Source organism: Spinacia oleracea, chromosome 6 (assembly GCF_020520425.1).
Source record: "Spinacia oleracea cultivar Varoflay chromosome 6, BTI_SOV_V1, whole genome shotgun sequence".
NCBI lineage: Eukaryota > Viridiplantae > Streptophyta > Magnoliopsida > Caryophyllales > Amaranthaceae > Spinacia > Spinacia oleracea.
The window spans coordinates 149840364-149855217 of NC_079492.1; the positions used below are offsets into that span (position 1 = coordinate 149840364).

The 14854-nt window shown below is 35.5% G+C and overlaps 2 protein-coding genes across 6 annotated transcripts; one reads left to right on the forward strand and one right to left on the reverse strand.

Annotated features, from left to right (window-relative positions):
* The first annotated feature begins 565 nt into the window (after positions 1–565).
* LOC110791121 (probable methyltransferase PMT21) lies at positions 566–6174 on the forward strand. 5 transcript variants are annotated; one of them, XM_021995880.2, is made up of 8 exons: positions 566–768; positions 2175–2471; positions 2590–2738; positions 2943–3138; positions 3554–3764; positions 4244–4922; positions 5326–5403; positions 5500–6174. In XM_021995880.2, the coding sequence occupies exons 2-8, from the start codon at positions 2199–2201 to the stop codon at positions 5717–5719; spliced, it is 1806 nt and encodes a 601-aa protein (XP_021851572.1). In that variant the 5' UTR covers positions 566–768; positions 2175–2198; the 3' UTR covers positions 5720–6174. The 5 variants fall into 5 exon arrangements, with proteins under 5 accessions (XP_021851572.1, XP_056686667.1, XP_021851580.1 ...); XM_056830689.1 differs by lacking the exon at positions 566–768 and adding an exon at positions 794–1035; XM_021995888.2 differs by lacking the exon at positions 566–768 and adding an exon at positions 1575–1829.
* A 1114-nt stretch (positions 6175–7288) lies between these two features.
* On the reverse strand, positions 7289–14633 carry LOC110791113 (V-type proton ATPase subunit B 2). Its single transcript, XM_021995872.2, has 15 exons — positions 14483–14633; positions 14123–14190; positions 13167–13222; positions 12950–13048; positions 12713–12772; positions 11794–11905; positions 11482–11690; positions 11020–11148; positions 10799–10936; positions 9402–9552; positions 8944–9026; positions 8707–8754; positions 8548–8601; positions 8371–8454; positions 7289–7921 (listed from the first exon to the last, which is right to left on the reverse strand). Exons 2-15 carry the CDS (start codon positions 14175–14177, stop codon positions 7736–7738), a joined length of 1464 nt encoding a protein of 487 aa, XP_021851564.1. The 5' UTR covers positions 14178–14190; positions 14483–14633; the 3' UTR covers positions 7289–7735.
* Positions 14634–14854: the final 221 nt, after the last annotated feature.

The window sequence follows — 14854 nt, forward strand, 5'->3', positions numbered from 1 at the left end:
TAATGTTTTGGCCTAGTGATTAAGGCTGAGGGTCTATGTACAATAGGTCTCAGATTCAAATCTTCTCGTCCCCATTTATAATTTATATATTACCCTAGTGACTCATTTAAAAAAAAAAAAAAAGTAAAATTTCCGTGTACACCTAAGAAAATGGCTAGCCAAGAGCTGGCATAACTTTATCAAATTAGCAGTAAAATCAATTGCTAATCAGTGGTGTCACACTCTTATTTTTATGGAAGTGAAAATATTTCTCTAACCTTTATTTGAAAAAAGTTATCTAAATTAGCAATTTAATATTCCCTAATAAGCATAAAAAATCTTAATAGTTATTTAATTCCTTCATTAAAGTGTGACCAGAATAGCAGTAATTAAAGTCTAACCATAATTAGATGAGCCTAATCCAGGAGACACCCCAGCAGATGGCAAGCAACTTGGGATTCTCTCTTTTTACTCCTTTTTTTTAAATAAAAAATATTTATTAAATTATAAAATGTCTTATTTCCTTTTTTATAATTTTATAATTTTATTTATTGAATTATAAATAAATCTTCCATAATCACAGGCTTCCAAATTTCTCTCCCCATATCTCTCACTCACTCTTACTCTTTCTCACTTCCATCCTCTATTTCTTTCTCTCTCTTTCTCTGATTTTTTCAGAGAGAGAAAGTTCTACACCACCCATTTTTTGGGACAAATTTTGTTTGGTGTTTGTTGCTAGATTCAGGCAACAGATTGAGAGTTACAGGAAAAATTAATAACAAAACAAGGGTATTTTCTTCTCTGCAATTGCTTCCATTTTTCATCTTGATTTCTTCAAATTTCTTGTAGTTTCCCTTCATCTCTGTAATGTATTAGCTAGATCTTTTAAAGGGTATCTTAGATTTCTTCAATTTGAGCTGCCGATTGAATTCCAATGGTGTATAATTGATGGGTATTCATCAAAATTGAATTTTAGTGGTGTATAATTGATGGGTATTAATCAAAATTGAATTTCATCGGTGTGTGGTTGAGAAATCAAATCATTCTGAAAATTGGGTAGGGGTTTTGCAATTGAAAGTTTTTTAATGCGAAATTTTTGATTTCATTGGGTTTTTATTACCTTATTTTTGTCTAATTGAATATTATTACATATTGAAATTGGTCTGTAAATTTTTTATAATTTTAATATGGGATTTGGATTGTGTATTTTCTTTTGGGTTGCCTTTTTATGATGTTTCTGTTGGAAATACATTGATTGGCGAGGAAATTAGTGCATAATTTAAGGATGAATGCTTTCCTCCTTCCTTCCTTAGATTTGAAGCAATGATCTTGTAGTATTGCATGTTTGGGTCAGCTTGCCTTTTTAGTTATAATTTAATGCATGAATTTGTCAACAAATAGGTGATGTGCTTTGTTTATATTTCATTATTTCAACACTTTTCCTAACATCAGTGGGGAGTGGGGACTGAGGTTTTCCCTTTTCTCCTTTTAGATGGAAAAGATTTGTAGATTGGTTTAGCATTTTTGGACCCCACTATCATGTGGAAATCTTGTTACTCACATTGGTGGGTTGCCATTAGATTCCAATTTACTGCTTTGACTGAATGACTAGTAGATCTCTTCCCTATTTAATCATGTTTTAGGTTCCATAGTTCATGGCACTTTCATGATTTCTATCCTTTCTCGTCAGACCGTCTTTTACAAGAATTTGTATGCATACTCGGTTATATTCGGTTCTCGTGTTTGGTGTTTCCCCATTTATGTTTGCTTGTGAAGTTTGAAGTGTGTAATCATCTAGGATTTAAGTAGTTTAGGTTAGGTTCTTCTTCATATATCATTTGGTATTTCAGGTAACTTGAAAATCTAGCAATTTGATCTGTTTTAAGATTTGGACTTATTAGCTATGCCATATTGTTTGATGGGTACATGACCATAATCTTGTGTTTTCTTTGCCAGAATGTTCATATTAATCATATTTGTGCATCTTCTTTACCAAAGTTGCCGAGTTATGCAACCATTTAGCTATGTCATATTGTTTGATGGGTTCATGACTATAATCTTGTGTTTCCTTCTTCATATCATGTTTTCTTTGCCAGAATGTTCATATTAATCATATTTGTGCATCTTCTTTACCAAAGTTGCCTGAGTTATGCAACCATTTTTGACATGTTTTTCCATGGATTTTATTGATGTAGGGTAAATAACCAAGTCCTAGAAAGATGAAATTTAAGGATGGAAAGCCGATTTCTCACCCTGATAAAGGCGTGAAGATCGTTCCTTTATCTTTCATCATTGTTCTGTTATGTGGGATATCGTTCTATCTAGGAGGGGTGTTCAACAACATTGATGCTAAAGATATCACAGATGTTGTTATGAAAACAGAACAGACACCAAAGACGAAATCAGTAGTTTCACCTCTACAGATCAAGTCTGTTTCCTTCCCTGATTGTGGTGTTGAGTATCAAGACTACACTCCCTGCACAGATCCAAGGGTATACATAATTACTGCTAATCATATCATAATTACTGCTAATCTTATCATAGATAATGTTTTTTCCTTAAGCATAGTACTTAAGTTATGGTGATTTATCTTTGTGTATCTTTTTACAGAGATGGAAGAAGTATGGTTATAAACGGCTTATTTTCTTGGAACGACATTGTCCACCGATATTTGAAAGAAAGGAGTGTTTAGTGCCTCCACCTGAGGGGTACAAATTGCCAATCAGATGGCCTAAGAGCAAGAAGGAGTGTTGGTACAGGTAATTTTCATTGTTCATATGACATTGTTTTACTAGATTGTATGATAATTTTCACTGTTCATATGCTATTGTGTTGCTAGTTTTTGATTTTGTGCGATTGTATGATAATTTTCATTGTTCATATGGCATTGTTTTACTAGATTGTATTGTTACACATGGAAAGTTTCTGATTTTGTAAGATTTTTCTTGTGAATTTGTTTATAGAAATGTGCCATATGATTGGATCAACAAGCAGAAGTCGAATCAGCATTGGTTGAGGAAAGAAGGAGAAAAATTCTTCTTCCCTGGCGGAGGCACGATGTTTCCAAAGGGTGTTAGTCATTATGTTGATCTTATGGAAGATTTGCTTCCTCAATTGAAAGACGGAACTATTCGTACTGCTATTGACACCGGCTGTGGGGTGAGTTCTTCTATACCTTTTGAGAGTAGGAGGGTTAGAATTTGTGTTGTTTTATGGGTTCTCATGGAATAATTGTTCTAAAATAAAGCAATCAAGTCATTAATGCTTCAAATTTGGTTCCGGTTTTGAGTTCAATACCTTTTGAGAATAGGATGGTTAGGATTTATGTTGTTTTAGGTTTCTCATGAATAATTGCTCTAAAAAAAGCAACCAAGTTATTTATGCTTCAAATTTAGTTCAGGGTTTGAGTTCAATACCTTTTGAGGATAGGATGGTTAGGATTTATGTTGTTTTATGGGTTCTCATGGTATAATTTTTTTAAAAACAGCAACCAAGTTATTTATGCTCCAAATTTAGTTCAGGTTTTGAGACATCCTATTATTGAATTTTGATATTATGATCTACTTATATGAAGGTTGCTAGTTGGGGAGGCGATTTGCTGGATCGAGGAATTCTTACTGTTTCTTTAGCTCCAAGGGATAACCATGAGGCACAAGTTCAATTTGCTCTAGAACGTGGTATTCCTGCAATTCTAGGAGTCATTTCAACACAACGGCTTCCTTTCCCTTCAAATTCGTTTGATATGGCTCATTGCTCAAGATGCCTTATTCCCTGGACAGAGTTTGGTATGTTCTTCAACTAATGTTTGTTTTAGCTTAAGGCTCCTTTTGGTAGGGTGTAAAACGTTTTCATTTTTCCCTTTTCAATCATTTTACGTTGTTTGGTTTGACAAGGGATGAAGAACAATTTTCCACAACTCCCTCAAGATGGAAAACCTTTTTTATTTGAAAGGGAGGGAAACCACTATTCCTCCTTTCCTCCTTACCTCCCTCTTCCTTCTTCCCTTCAATCTTCACCATCTTCTCCCATTTTCTTTTAAGGAACCAAACAAAGGAAAACTAGTTTGGAATTGTGTTATCCCTTGGAAAATATTTTTCAAAGGAAAATCATTTTGCATTGAAAATGTTTTACACCAAACCAAACGGAGCCTAAAGGTGTCTCTGTGTTGAATTTTATCACAAACTGAAATTGTGATCTTGTTTTATATATACCTGTTATCCTATGTTAATAACGAGGATCAAATTCTTTGAAATGCCATCTGTAGGTGGAGTCTATCTCATGGAAATTCACCGCATACTTCGGCCAGGAGGATTTTGGGTTCTTTCAGGACCTCCTGTGAACTACGAGAACCGTTGGAGAGGGTGGAATACCACTGTAGATGAACAAAGATCAGACTATGAGAAACTACAAGAGTTGCTTACTTCTATGTGCTTCAAACTATTCAGCAAAAAGGATGATATTGCTGTGTGGCGTAAAGCTTCTGACAATAGCTGCTACGATGATAAGCTTGCTAGTCCCGATGCTTACCCCCCTAAATGTGATGACAGTGTTGAGCCTGATTCAGCTTGGTACACCCCACTCCGCTCATGCGTGACAGTGCCGAGCCCCAAACTCAAGAAATTGAGTCTGAAATCCATTTCAAAGTGGCCACAACGTTTGAGCGTTGCACCAGATCGTCTCTCTGAAGTTCCTAGTGGAAATGCCGGTACTTTCAAGCATGATGAAGGCAAGTGGAAGGTCAGAGTTAAGCATTACAAGAAGTTGGTATCGGCTATTGGAAGTGACAAGATAAGGAATGTTATGGATATGAATACAATGTATGGGGGTTTTGCAGCTCAACTTATTGAGGATCCTGTTTGGGTTATGAATGTGGTTTCCTCTTATGGTGCGAATACATTGCCTGTGGTTTATGATCGGGGTCTCATTGGAGCTTATCATGACTGGTAAGTGGTAATTGAATGTTTCTTTTTGGAGAATGGAAATCTGAATTTACAATCAACATCTATATGTTCATCTTCATTGCGACCAATACCCAAAATTCTAATTGGTATAAGTGGCAATGGAAATGAATATGGAGAAGCAAAAAATATTGCACATGGATATGCATTACGACGGATTTTTCATATGATGTCGTGCCTTTTATTATTACCGCCTTGTTCTCTTCACCTAGTCTGGTCTGATTTATTAATTTTTTGGTCTGGTGTGGTCTAATTTATCTATTTTCTGGGCTGTGCTTTTTGTTTTTTGGGTCTGGTCTGATTGATTTATGTGAGTGCTTTTTGCTTTTTCTGGTCTGATAAGCAATAAGGTATTCCTTATTAACTTAACAATCCTTGTTTGATTCAGGTGCGAGCCATTCTCTACCTATCCAAGAACATATGATCTTCTTCACGCGGATGGCCTCTTTACTGCTGAAAGCCACAGGTAACTCCTTGGTTAAGAGAGACTCCATTCATGGAAAACAAAAAAAGGATCCTTCTATAATGTAATATTTTTCCGGGTTTGTTTCTAAATGAACAGGTGTGATATGAAGTACGTGCTCTTGGAAATGGATCGACTTCTTCGACCAAGTGGGTACGCTATCATTCGGGAAAACAGCTACTTTGTAGATTCTGTTAGTACAATTGCCAAGGGGATGAAATGGGAATGTCGCAAGGAAGAAACCGGTTATAACAGTGAAAACGAAAAGATATTAATTTGCCAGAAGAAACTCTGGTACTCCAAACAGAGTTCAAGATGACAAACTATTAATAACAGCTCCCTCGAAATCAAGAAGAAGGCTCATCGAGTTTCCAGTTCAGTGTTACTGTGATGTGAGTGATTTATAGAAATATCAAGAGCAACACAGGTAAAAGGAAAGACAAATCATATATAAGGCGATTCTTTATGCCGTTACCAGAAAGGAAACTGCACCTTCTGTCTAATTCAATTATAGAAGTAGAAGAAGAAATCAAAGGTTTATATAGAAGAAAATCAGAAGGGTGCCATACTGAAATTTCATGGAATTCTTAAGGAATAGTAGAAAACAATAAGATAATTATTTTTGTAGTTAATGAATTTTTCGATTTTTTCTTATTATCAAGTTATATACATGGTTCTTTTAAGTTTGTATTTATTAATCAATAGCCAGGACTTATGAATTTTGTGCACATGATTTATGATTATATGAAAATGTGCTGAGATTTTACACCATAATTTTGAGTATGATTCTGTTTGCCAGCTTTTATTTATGACTTATGAGGATGAACTTTACAAAAGAGTGGTGTTTATTTCATTATCAACATTACCCCATTAGTCATTAAAAAAAAAGGTACTGTCCATGGTAGGGTAAGTCAGAATTGTTGCAATCTTGTCAATCCAATTATGCAAATAGTTACTCCATACTACACTCCAATAAGGCAATAAGGCAATAATGTCCTCAAAGGGTGGAGAAACAGATAATAATACCAAAGGGATGACACAAGTAACATTCGGTTTTTTTTTTACTACTGTAACTAAAAAGATCCGCCCTCGACCCTCGGGTTTTGCTCGGATAGTAAGAACTAAGAAGTAAGAGGACGAGTAGGAGTGAAAAACCAACACAATTGGTGGAGAACTTATTTGTGACTTTGTCATAGGATCGAGTTGCCTGCGAAATGTATGGGGGTAGTTTAAGCGAAGACCTGAGCGGACTCTGTGATAAGTGTTGGTTCAATAGGGTCCTTTTTTCTTACCTTTTTGAAAAAATGTGTGAAATTCTTTTGCTACATCTGTTAAGCAAAAAGTGTGATTTTTCTAGTTTTTAGTCTGATCTGAATGTTTTATGTGATTTTTTTTTTCTGGTCTGAATTTTCTAATCTGATCTAATAAGTAATAAGAATAAAGTTCAAGGATAGTTCCGCGCTACAAGGGGTGCCTTCTTTCCAGACGTGTTGCCCTACCAAAATCATTCTCCTTTTGCAATGTTTACCAGCAAAAAGATTATACGTTTCACATAGACCAAAATTGCGGGTCAGGCCAGGTTCAAACTAGGCCGAGGCATAAAAATTATCCCCTTATGTCGGGCCAAGCCAAGATTCGGGCCAAAATATGTGTCCAAACCTGCTATTTCGGGCCTAAAATACCGGGCTTTCCAGGCCATTTTCAGGCCGGACCAAACGTATAACTAATAGTTTAATGTTTCCCAAGCCCACAACTTTTTTTAAAACTTTCAAGTTGGGCCCAAAAAATGGGCCAGAAACTGCTGCCCCAACCCGCAAAAAAATCAGGCCGGGCCGGCCTCATGTTGATCCGGTCTAATTTCACAGTATTGATAAAATAAAGCTTGGTGTAAAAAATGTGAACCAGTCTAAATTATTTGGCAGTGTACAAACAATTACACCAAAAATTATTGTATGCAAAGCTCCCAACAAATAACCGGGCTACGAATAGTATTATAAATAAAAATACATGCTTAAGAAAGCGGTGAAAATAAGTGCCGAGGAATCCTGCTCTCTAAACCCACTTCTCAAGCCTTTAAATAGTACAAGAAATTTGCGGATTAATTGTCAAAAACCACAAAAACACAGCTGCTTCTTGTTTTTTCCCTTTGACAATCTACATAGTCCCCTCACACTAAAAGAATTATCTTAAATGTACACACCAACTAACCAAAAGAAGACCGGAAAACGGGAACCTTTATTTGAAGCCATACGATTTAGTAAACAGCAATAAAGAACAAATTGAAGGTACCGGAATGAAACAACGGACGCTGGTGTACAGATTTCTCGTTCTGCTATCAATTTGAAGCATCCCGACTGTAGTATTGGTCGAGTGTCTTTGCAGGGATACGGTGGAGAAGCTCACGGGGGAAGATCCTGAGGAGTGTCCATGCTAGATCGAGTGATTGGAAGATGGTACGGGTGTCATATGCTCCTTGAGCTACAAATTTCCTCTCAAATTTGTCCAAGAATTCCAAGTATAGCTGGATGATTAAAAATGAAAGTAAATGGTCAGCTTGTGATATTTATGTTTAGAAACTGTTTATAGGTATGGAAAATTTGTTTTTTACCACCTAAAATAAATAGAAAATTTGTTTTTTACCACCTAAGAAAATCAAAACTTGTTTTTTACCACCTAAAAATGAAAAAAAAGTAGATGAAACCGTTATGGGGGGCCACAATAACGGTAATATTTATGATGTTTTTTCTTCTCCCATGTTTTCATGTATTTAACTCCATTGACATGATTTTTCCTCCCACTAATTCACAAAATAGATAAAATTCAATGGCAATAAAGATATGATGGTGAAGGATTTTAAGAAAATCGCATAAGTTTTAAATTTTTTTAAGTGGTAAAATACAAGTTTTAGTTTTTTAGGCGGTAAAAAACCATTTATCTTACATGTATTGTAAAAGAAAACAGAAAAATTACCAGATCTTCCGAAGAAAGAGCTTCCTCTCCAACCACAGCTTTCATTGCCTGTACATCCTTTCCAATGGCATAATTTGCATATAGCTGAAAATACGGAAACAAGACACAAACATATTCAGTTAAGAGGCTTGGAAACAAGTAAAATAAAAACCAAACCAAGTATATATGCTAGCAGACCTGGTTGGAGACATCGGAGTGATCCCTGCGAGTCATGCCTTCACCAATAGCACTCTGTACTCATAGACAGAAGGAAATTTAGCCAGTGTTTGAGAAAATTTGAAGTGAGTTAACAGTCACGAAGCACTTAATTTAGAGTAATATTTCAACGGGGTATACCTTCATGAGACGGGAAAGTGAGGGTAGGACATTGATTGGTGGGTATATCTGCGCATGACCAGATTAAGTCAGGGTATACATTCATTAATCTATGAACTTTAACATTCCAATTTTTTCTCAACATTTGAATGTTTGCAAGTTTCAACTATGTGCATTCGTTACAAAAGTGGCATTGAAGTCATGACACATGAAAAAGAAAAACAGTTTCATATAGTATGAGCCTAAATAGATACTTGCCTGACGATTGTGTAGCTGTCTGTCAATATAGATTTGTCCCTCAGTAATATAACCCGTAAGATCCGGAGTAGGGTGAGTAATATCTAAATGGAGAAGACAGCAAAAGGTATTAGCGAAAGGATGAACAGATAAATACTATAGGCATGAAAAACTATACTCCCTCCGTTCCTAAACAAGTGTCCTATTTGGAAGAATGTGCGGGGATTAAGAAATGAGAAGTGTGTAAGAAAAACAATGATTTGGGAGTGTTGTTTTTGGGGAAAGGATAAAGTAGATAATTGTTTATTGATAAAGTACAAATAAAAGTGGACGTGGGGATGAGTGGGAAACGTGTAGAATGTGTAAGAAAAATCAATCATGATTTATGGAGAAGTGGAAAAGTGTGTCAAAAAATGGAAAGTTGACATAGGATACTTATTTAGGAACGGAGGGAGTAATGTAGAAGAAAATTTTATTACCATCATTAGGCATAGTTAAAATTGGAATCTGAGTGATAGACCCTGTTCGCCCTTCAATTCGTCCAGCACGTTCATAGATGGTGGCAAGATCAGTGTACATATAACCAGGATAACCACGCCTTCCAGGCACTTCTTCACGGGCAGCTGATACCTAAGAAAGAATTAATCATTACTCAAAATGCTGCAACTAAACAATGCGCTAGAACTGCAGTTCAAGAAACGCCAAACATTAAGAAAGAAAATTAACTAGCTTCAAACTCTAGAGATGGTGCAAGCTCAACCCAGAAACTACAACACATTTACATCTGAAAGAGTTTTGCTGACATGTGGTAATGCGGTATAGCTGATCTTAGCTGAAAATAATCAGGTACTGCATATGAGTCTACTTCATTGATGTTCAAAATATTAATCCACAACAGGGCACTAAAGCAAATTACAGAAGTTAACTATAAAAAATCATACAAGCAAACCATTCATGAAGCAAATTGCTTAAATCAGATGGCTAAAATACAGCATAACCTATGCTACTTCGATATTCTGGTTGACCCTAGGGTGTCGGGTGTCGGATCCTCCAATCCTTCGATACGACACGACACGACACCCTAAAATATAGTGGCCTTGTAAGAAATTTATTACATCTAGAGTGTCAAAAAAGTGTCGTATCCTCCGACCCCTTGTCGGACACGACACCAAATAAGAGTCTGAGCAACATAGAGCGTAACTAATCTATTAAATGTGCTCAAATGATAACATGGTAAGTACACATTTGACAGAGGCGACTGTGGCGTAATTCATTATAGTTCCTTATCAATATATAGCTTCAATTTTAATATTATTCCAATGTGAAGAAATATGCTTTGTAGTTACCATTTAATCCATAAATGAAATAGAGTCAGAGATCTCCATAACAACCAACATCTTTATAACTTCAAGTCAAGAAGATAAGATATATTGCTCTCTTTTAAATACATAGAGAAAAATTATTTTAGAGAAGTACTCGATATTTTGGTAGCTGAAGACTTGAAAAGTACTTCCATGATTAATTTTGATACTTTTATCAACATTTTTTCCACTAACTTCCTACCTACTTCAAAAGCAATTAGGTTGCAAAAGAAGTACAAGTAACTAGATGAAGTCTCAGGCAAAGTGTCAGCTAGATGTAATTGTTGAATAGCATGAGTTGCGCAAACTAAAATCCATATATTCTGTAGCCAAACTTCAAATCTCTTCAACTACCTATAACTCTCATTACAAATCTCATCCATTTCATACTTGATACTTCCATCAAAACAAGATATTTCCTACCTTGTGCATGGGTCGAACAGCAGAGTAGCATAATTCAATCACTAAAGCATCTCAAAGAAAATCATGTAAGTATGGTGATGACAAAGTGTTACCTCACGAAGTGCATCAGCATAAGAACTCATGTCAGTCAAAATAACAAGCACATGCTTCCCACATTCATATGCCAGGTACTCTGCAGTTGTGAGGGCAATACGAGGAGTAATGATACGCTCAATAGTAGGGTCATTGGCCTGAGATGAAGACATTTGAAAACAATCAGAACCTGACAGAGAACAATTCACACTGTACGACAGTCATAGAGATAGAAATATACCAGATTCAAAAAGAGAGTAACTCTCTCCATAGACCCATTCTCTTCAAAATCACGTTTAAAGAACTGTGCAGTTTCCATATTAACTCCCATAGCTGCAAAAACAATAGCAAAGTTGTCGTCTTCACCACCCTGCATAGTGTACAGAAAAATCCTCAAATTAAAATGTGCAAGACAAGCTGGAAAGGAAAATACAGGAAACAACAAGAAAAACTTGAATCGAGATTATGAACAATGAAAATATCAATAAAGTAATACCCCCTCCCCTCTCGCCCTTACCCTCCAACACACAAAAAAAGACAGGAAAGAGGGAAAAGATCAGTACGCCCCAATCACCCAAAATAAAATATCAAAAAAATAGGGAACCACATGACTGAAAGGAGAAAAAAGACCAGTGTTTGCCAATCATGTTTGCCAGTTGTCAAATTGTGATATACAGTTGCATCTTTTTCAGGCCAATCATACCTCCAAAAGGTTGTCAGACTGCTCTAACCGCTTCACCAGACCTGCCTGGCGACAAATTTGTGCGGCAATTTCATTGTGAGGAAGACCGGCAGCAGAAAATAGAGGGATCTTTTGCCCTCTAGCGATAGAGTTCATGACATCTATTGTGGAAATGCCGGTTTGAATCATTTCTTCTGGATAAGTTCTTTCACTGGGGTTGATTGAACTCCCTGGAAGAAGGATAAAAAGGAAGGTTTTCCAAGTATATCAGATGAATCTCAATGAGATGAAGAAATTTCCTCCACAAATGAATAGGAATTGAGAGCCACGTACCAGAAATATCCAAGTAAGCCTCGGGAAGAATTGGAGGACCATTGTCAATAGGTTTACCAGATCCATTAAAAATTCGCCCAAGCATATCCTGGGAGACGGGAGTTTTCAAAACCTGCACAGGATAAAAAAGGATGTTCAGAGTGCAACAATAACCATACTTACAGATAGGTAAGTTGATGGAGTTTGAGCCTAGAAATCAAAGGATGACAAAGAGTTTAGTTCCAAACGCCTCAAAAGTTGCAAGGAAGTTAGGGTATCCGTTTAGTTTGGTCAAATAAAAACGTTCAATCCATGCAGACATCTTTAGGGGGAAATCACAAAATAAAGAGACAAAAAACTTGACATATTAACAATGAGATGGGGGGAAAAGAAAAAATGAGATTAAAATATTGAGTACGAGAGAAGCATAAATGACTAGAGCCAATGTTTCACTAACATCCTTTGGGTGCATCAGATATTTTCTTCTAAAGTTATTTCACTAGAATAGCACTTTTGCATCACAACTTCTCTATGTTACTTAATTTCAAACTTAAGCAAAAATTTAAGACCACGAATACCCAGATAAATAGTACACTAAGTTCCAAGGAAGCAAGAAAAAATTAGGAAGAAGACAATTTATGACTAGAAACTAATTAGTCATCTACCGCATTCCTTACTCGTCAAAGCCTCAAAGGTAATAGTTTTCTGGCCAGTATTTTCACAGAAAGATACACAGCCACAAAAAAATCATGTTGCATCAAGAAAAATGGAGATACGATCCTAAAGACGGTAACAAAAAACAAGATGGAAAAACTCAGTTCTAATCCTATAATATAGGAAGAAGGGAATCCAGTATCATTCAGTATTTAGGCAACTATTAATTCCAGGATACAACTTGTTTTGGTGCTCAAAGATCAACTGAAATTCTGATTCTTCTTACCTCACCAGTGAACTGCACGGTGGTGTATTTGTTATCAATTCCAGAAGTTCCTTCAAACACCTAACATAAAGGTAAATGAGACCACTTGTTTAGAATTTCTTTCATAAGATAAAGCTGTTAACATTTTTCCATTTTTGTAGAAGCATTTTCAAAAGGTATAAGCAGCAGGTCAGCTAAAACTAGTGTCACAAAATGTTCAAGATAAAAAAAATTCAATTTGAAATCCAAATTAATTACCTGTACTACAGCCTTTTCACCATCAACTTCCAACACTTGACCTCTACGGGTTGATCCGTCTCCCAAACGGATATTGACGATTTCTTGAAATTTAGGTCCCTATTGCAAACAGGCACACAATTCATAAGAAAAGTAAATAACAGCGAAGAATCAAAATTGATCTAGAAATTGATTAGCTAAGACAACAAAAGAAAGACAGTAAAGACTCAGGACCTACCTTAACCTTGTCGAGAATAACTAGTGGTCCTGCAACTCCAGAGACGGTTCTGTACTCTGCAGAAATCAAATATTTTGGTAATTTGATTAAAAAAAAATTGCAACTCTATGAACATAACACAGTTCATTATCTCCATTCTTCACGAATTACAGAAAAAGTATAAAAAATCATGCCAAAGCCTCAAACTTTTCTAATCAGATAAAAACATCATAGCACATATTAGTCATAATCACTTAACCAGCATGCTAAGCTATAACTAAAAGTCCCAAATCTTATTATAATCAGATCAATATACCCTAGCCAAAGCCTCAGATACTTAAATAGTTAAACATGATTTGAAACTTGGACATTCCACATTCGATGAAAGTATAATGTAACGCTTAAACTAGCCAAATGTGATCATCAGCCACTTCAATAAACAAGTTGAATGAAGGTTGTCTAATTCAAACAATTGATTGATATACAGAGAGCAAGTCAAATGGATTGACTGGCAATTGACGTTCCAATCATATACCTCACTTTTGAAAGTCAACTAGCTAATATATGATCAACTTTCAATTGTCATCCCAAAACGCATATTATGCACCTTTTTTGACATCCACATTGTTCCAATCATTGAACATCCATAATCACTGGTACGGAAGGGCAAGGCAACTACTAACAGACAAAAATAGTTCAATGCTAAATCACCATAACATAAATTGATATCACCTAACTCTATATCAAATCGATGAGAAACAGCAAATCCTTCTTCTCATATTATTGTCGATTCAAAGCACCCTCTTAAAACGAATTGATCTTCCTATAAGCGATACTAAAAATTATATACTTCGTAATCAAAATCAAAACTTTGATCAATGTGAACTCCTCCATAGCAATGAATCAACCAATTAAGTTACAATGAACAAACAAATAAACTTAATTAATTTTAAATTACATTGCAATTGAATACTTACCCATCCCAACCTCCAGGTTTCCATCGTCAACATCAAGATTGTCCTGAGCACCCATCCTCGATCAAATACTGAACAAAATCAAAACAAAACAAAATCAACATCCGAAATCACAATTGAAAATTCGTAAAACTCAACTGATAATCGCAACTCAAACAATAATTTAATAAAAATTAGGGCAAAATCAAAATAAAAACCAGTAACAATTGAAAACTGAAGCAATCGGAAATCGAGTAATCAATCAATCAATGTGAATTCAACAATGGTGAATCAGTCAATCAGATACGCGGAAGATAAATAAAATCGGAATCGAGAATAATGGAAATTAAAAAGATTGAGTATAGATCTGCGAAAGGAAGAAACCTGCGATCGCGAAGGTGTGATGAGAAGATGAAGAGGAGAGAGAAAGAGAGACACGAGAGGTAGGAGATGGAAAAGGTAAGAGATTATGATTATTGCGAGATCTGACACTCTACAAATAATACTGTTCCAAAAAATCAATCATGTACCAGTAGTTTTTTTTCTTATTTATATTTTTACTCGTGTTTAATTACTGTATTCTTTTTTGGGTCCAAAATTAAAATAATATCGCGGAAGGTAAATTGAAAATTATGTTAAAAAAATATATTTCTTCTGTTAATAACGATAATTTTTGTGTAAGATCATCTTATCGAAAAAATCATTTTGATTGTTTAACTAATTTGTTTCATTGTTTAACTAATTGGTTTCATTGTT

What these genes read in the sequence shown, in the direction of transcription:
- LOC110791121 (XM_021995880.2), top strand. Translation starts at nt 2,199, where the DNA reads ATGAAATTTAAGGATGGAAAGCCGATTTCTCACCCTGATAAAGGCGTG. An exon ending in CTCCCTGCACAGATCCAAGG is followed by an intron (nt 2,472 to 2,589) that starts GTATACATAATT and finishes ATCTTTTTACAG; the next exon opens with AGATGGAAGAAGTATGGTTA. An exon ending in CTATTGACACCGGCTGTGGG is followed by an intron (nt 3,139 to 3,553) that starts GTGAGTTCTTCT and finishes ACTTATATGAAG; the next exon opens with GTTGCTAGTTGGGGAGGCGA.
- LOC110791113 (XM_021995872.2), bottom strand. Translation starts at nt 14,177, where the DNA reads ATGGGTGCTCAGGACAATCTTGATGTTGACGATGGAAACCTGGAGGTT. An exon ending in GACAGCTACACAATCGTCAG is followed by an intron (nt 8,755 to 8,943) that starts GCAAGTATCTAT and finishes GGTCATGCGCAG; the next exon opens with ATATACCCACCAATCAATGT. An exon ending in CACTTTCCCGTCTCATGAAG is followed by an intron (nt 8,602 to 8,706) that starts GTATACCCCGTT and finishes CTATGAGTACAG; the next exon opens with AGTGCTATTGGTGAAGGCAT.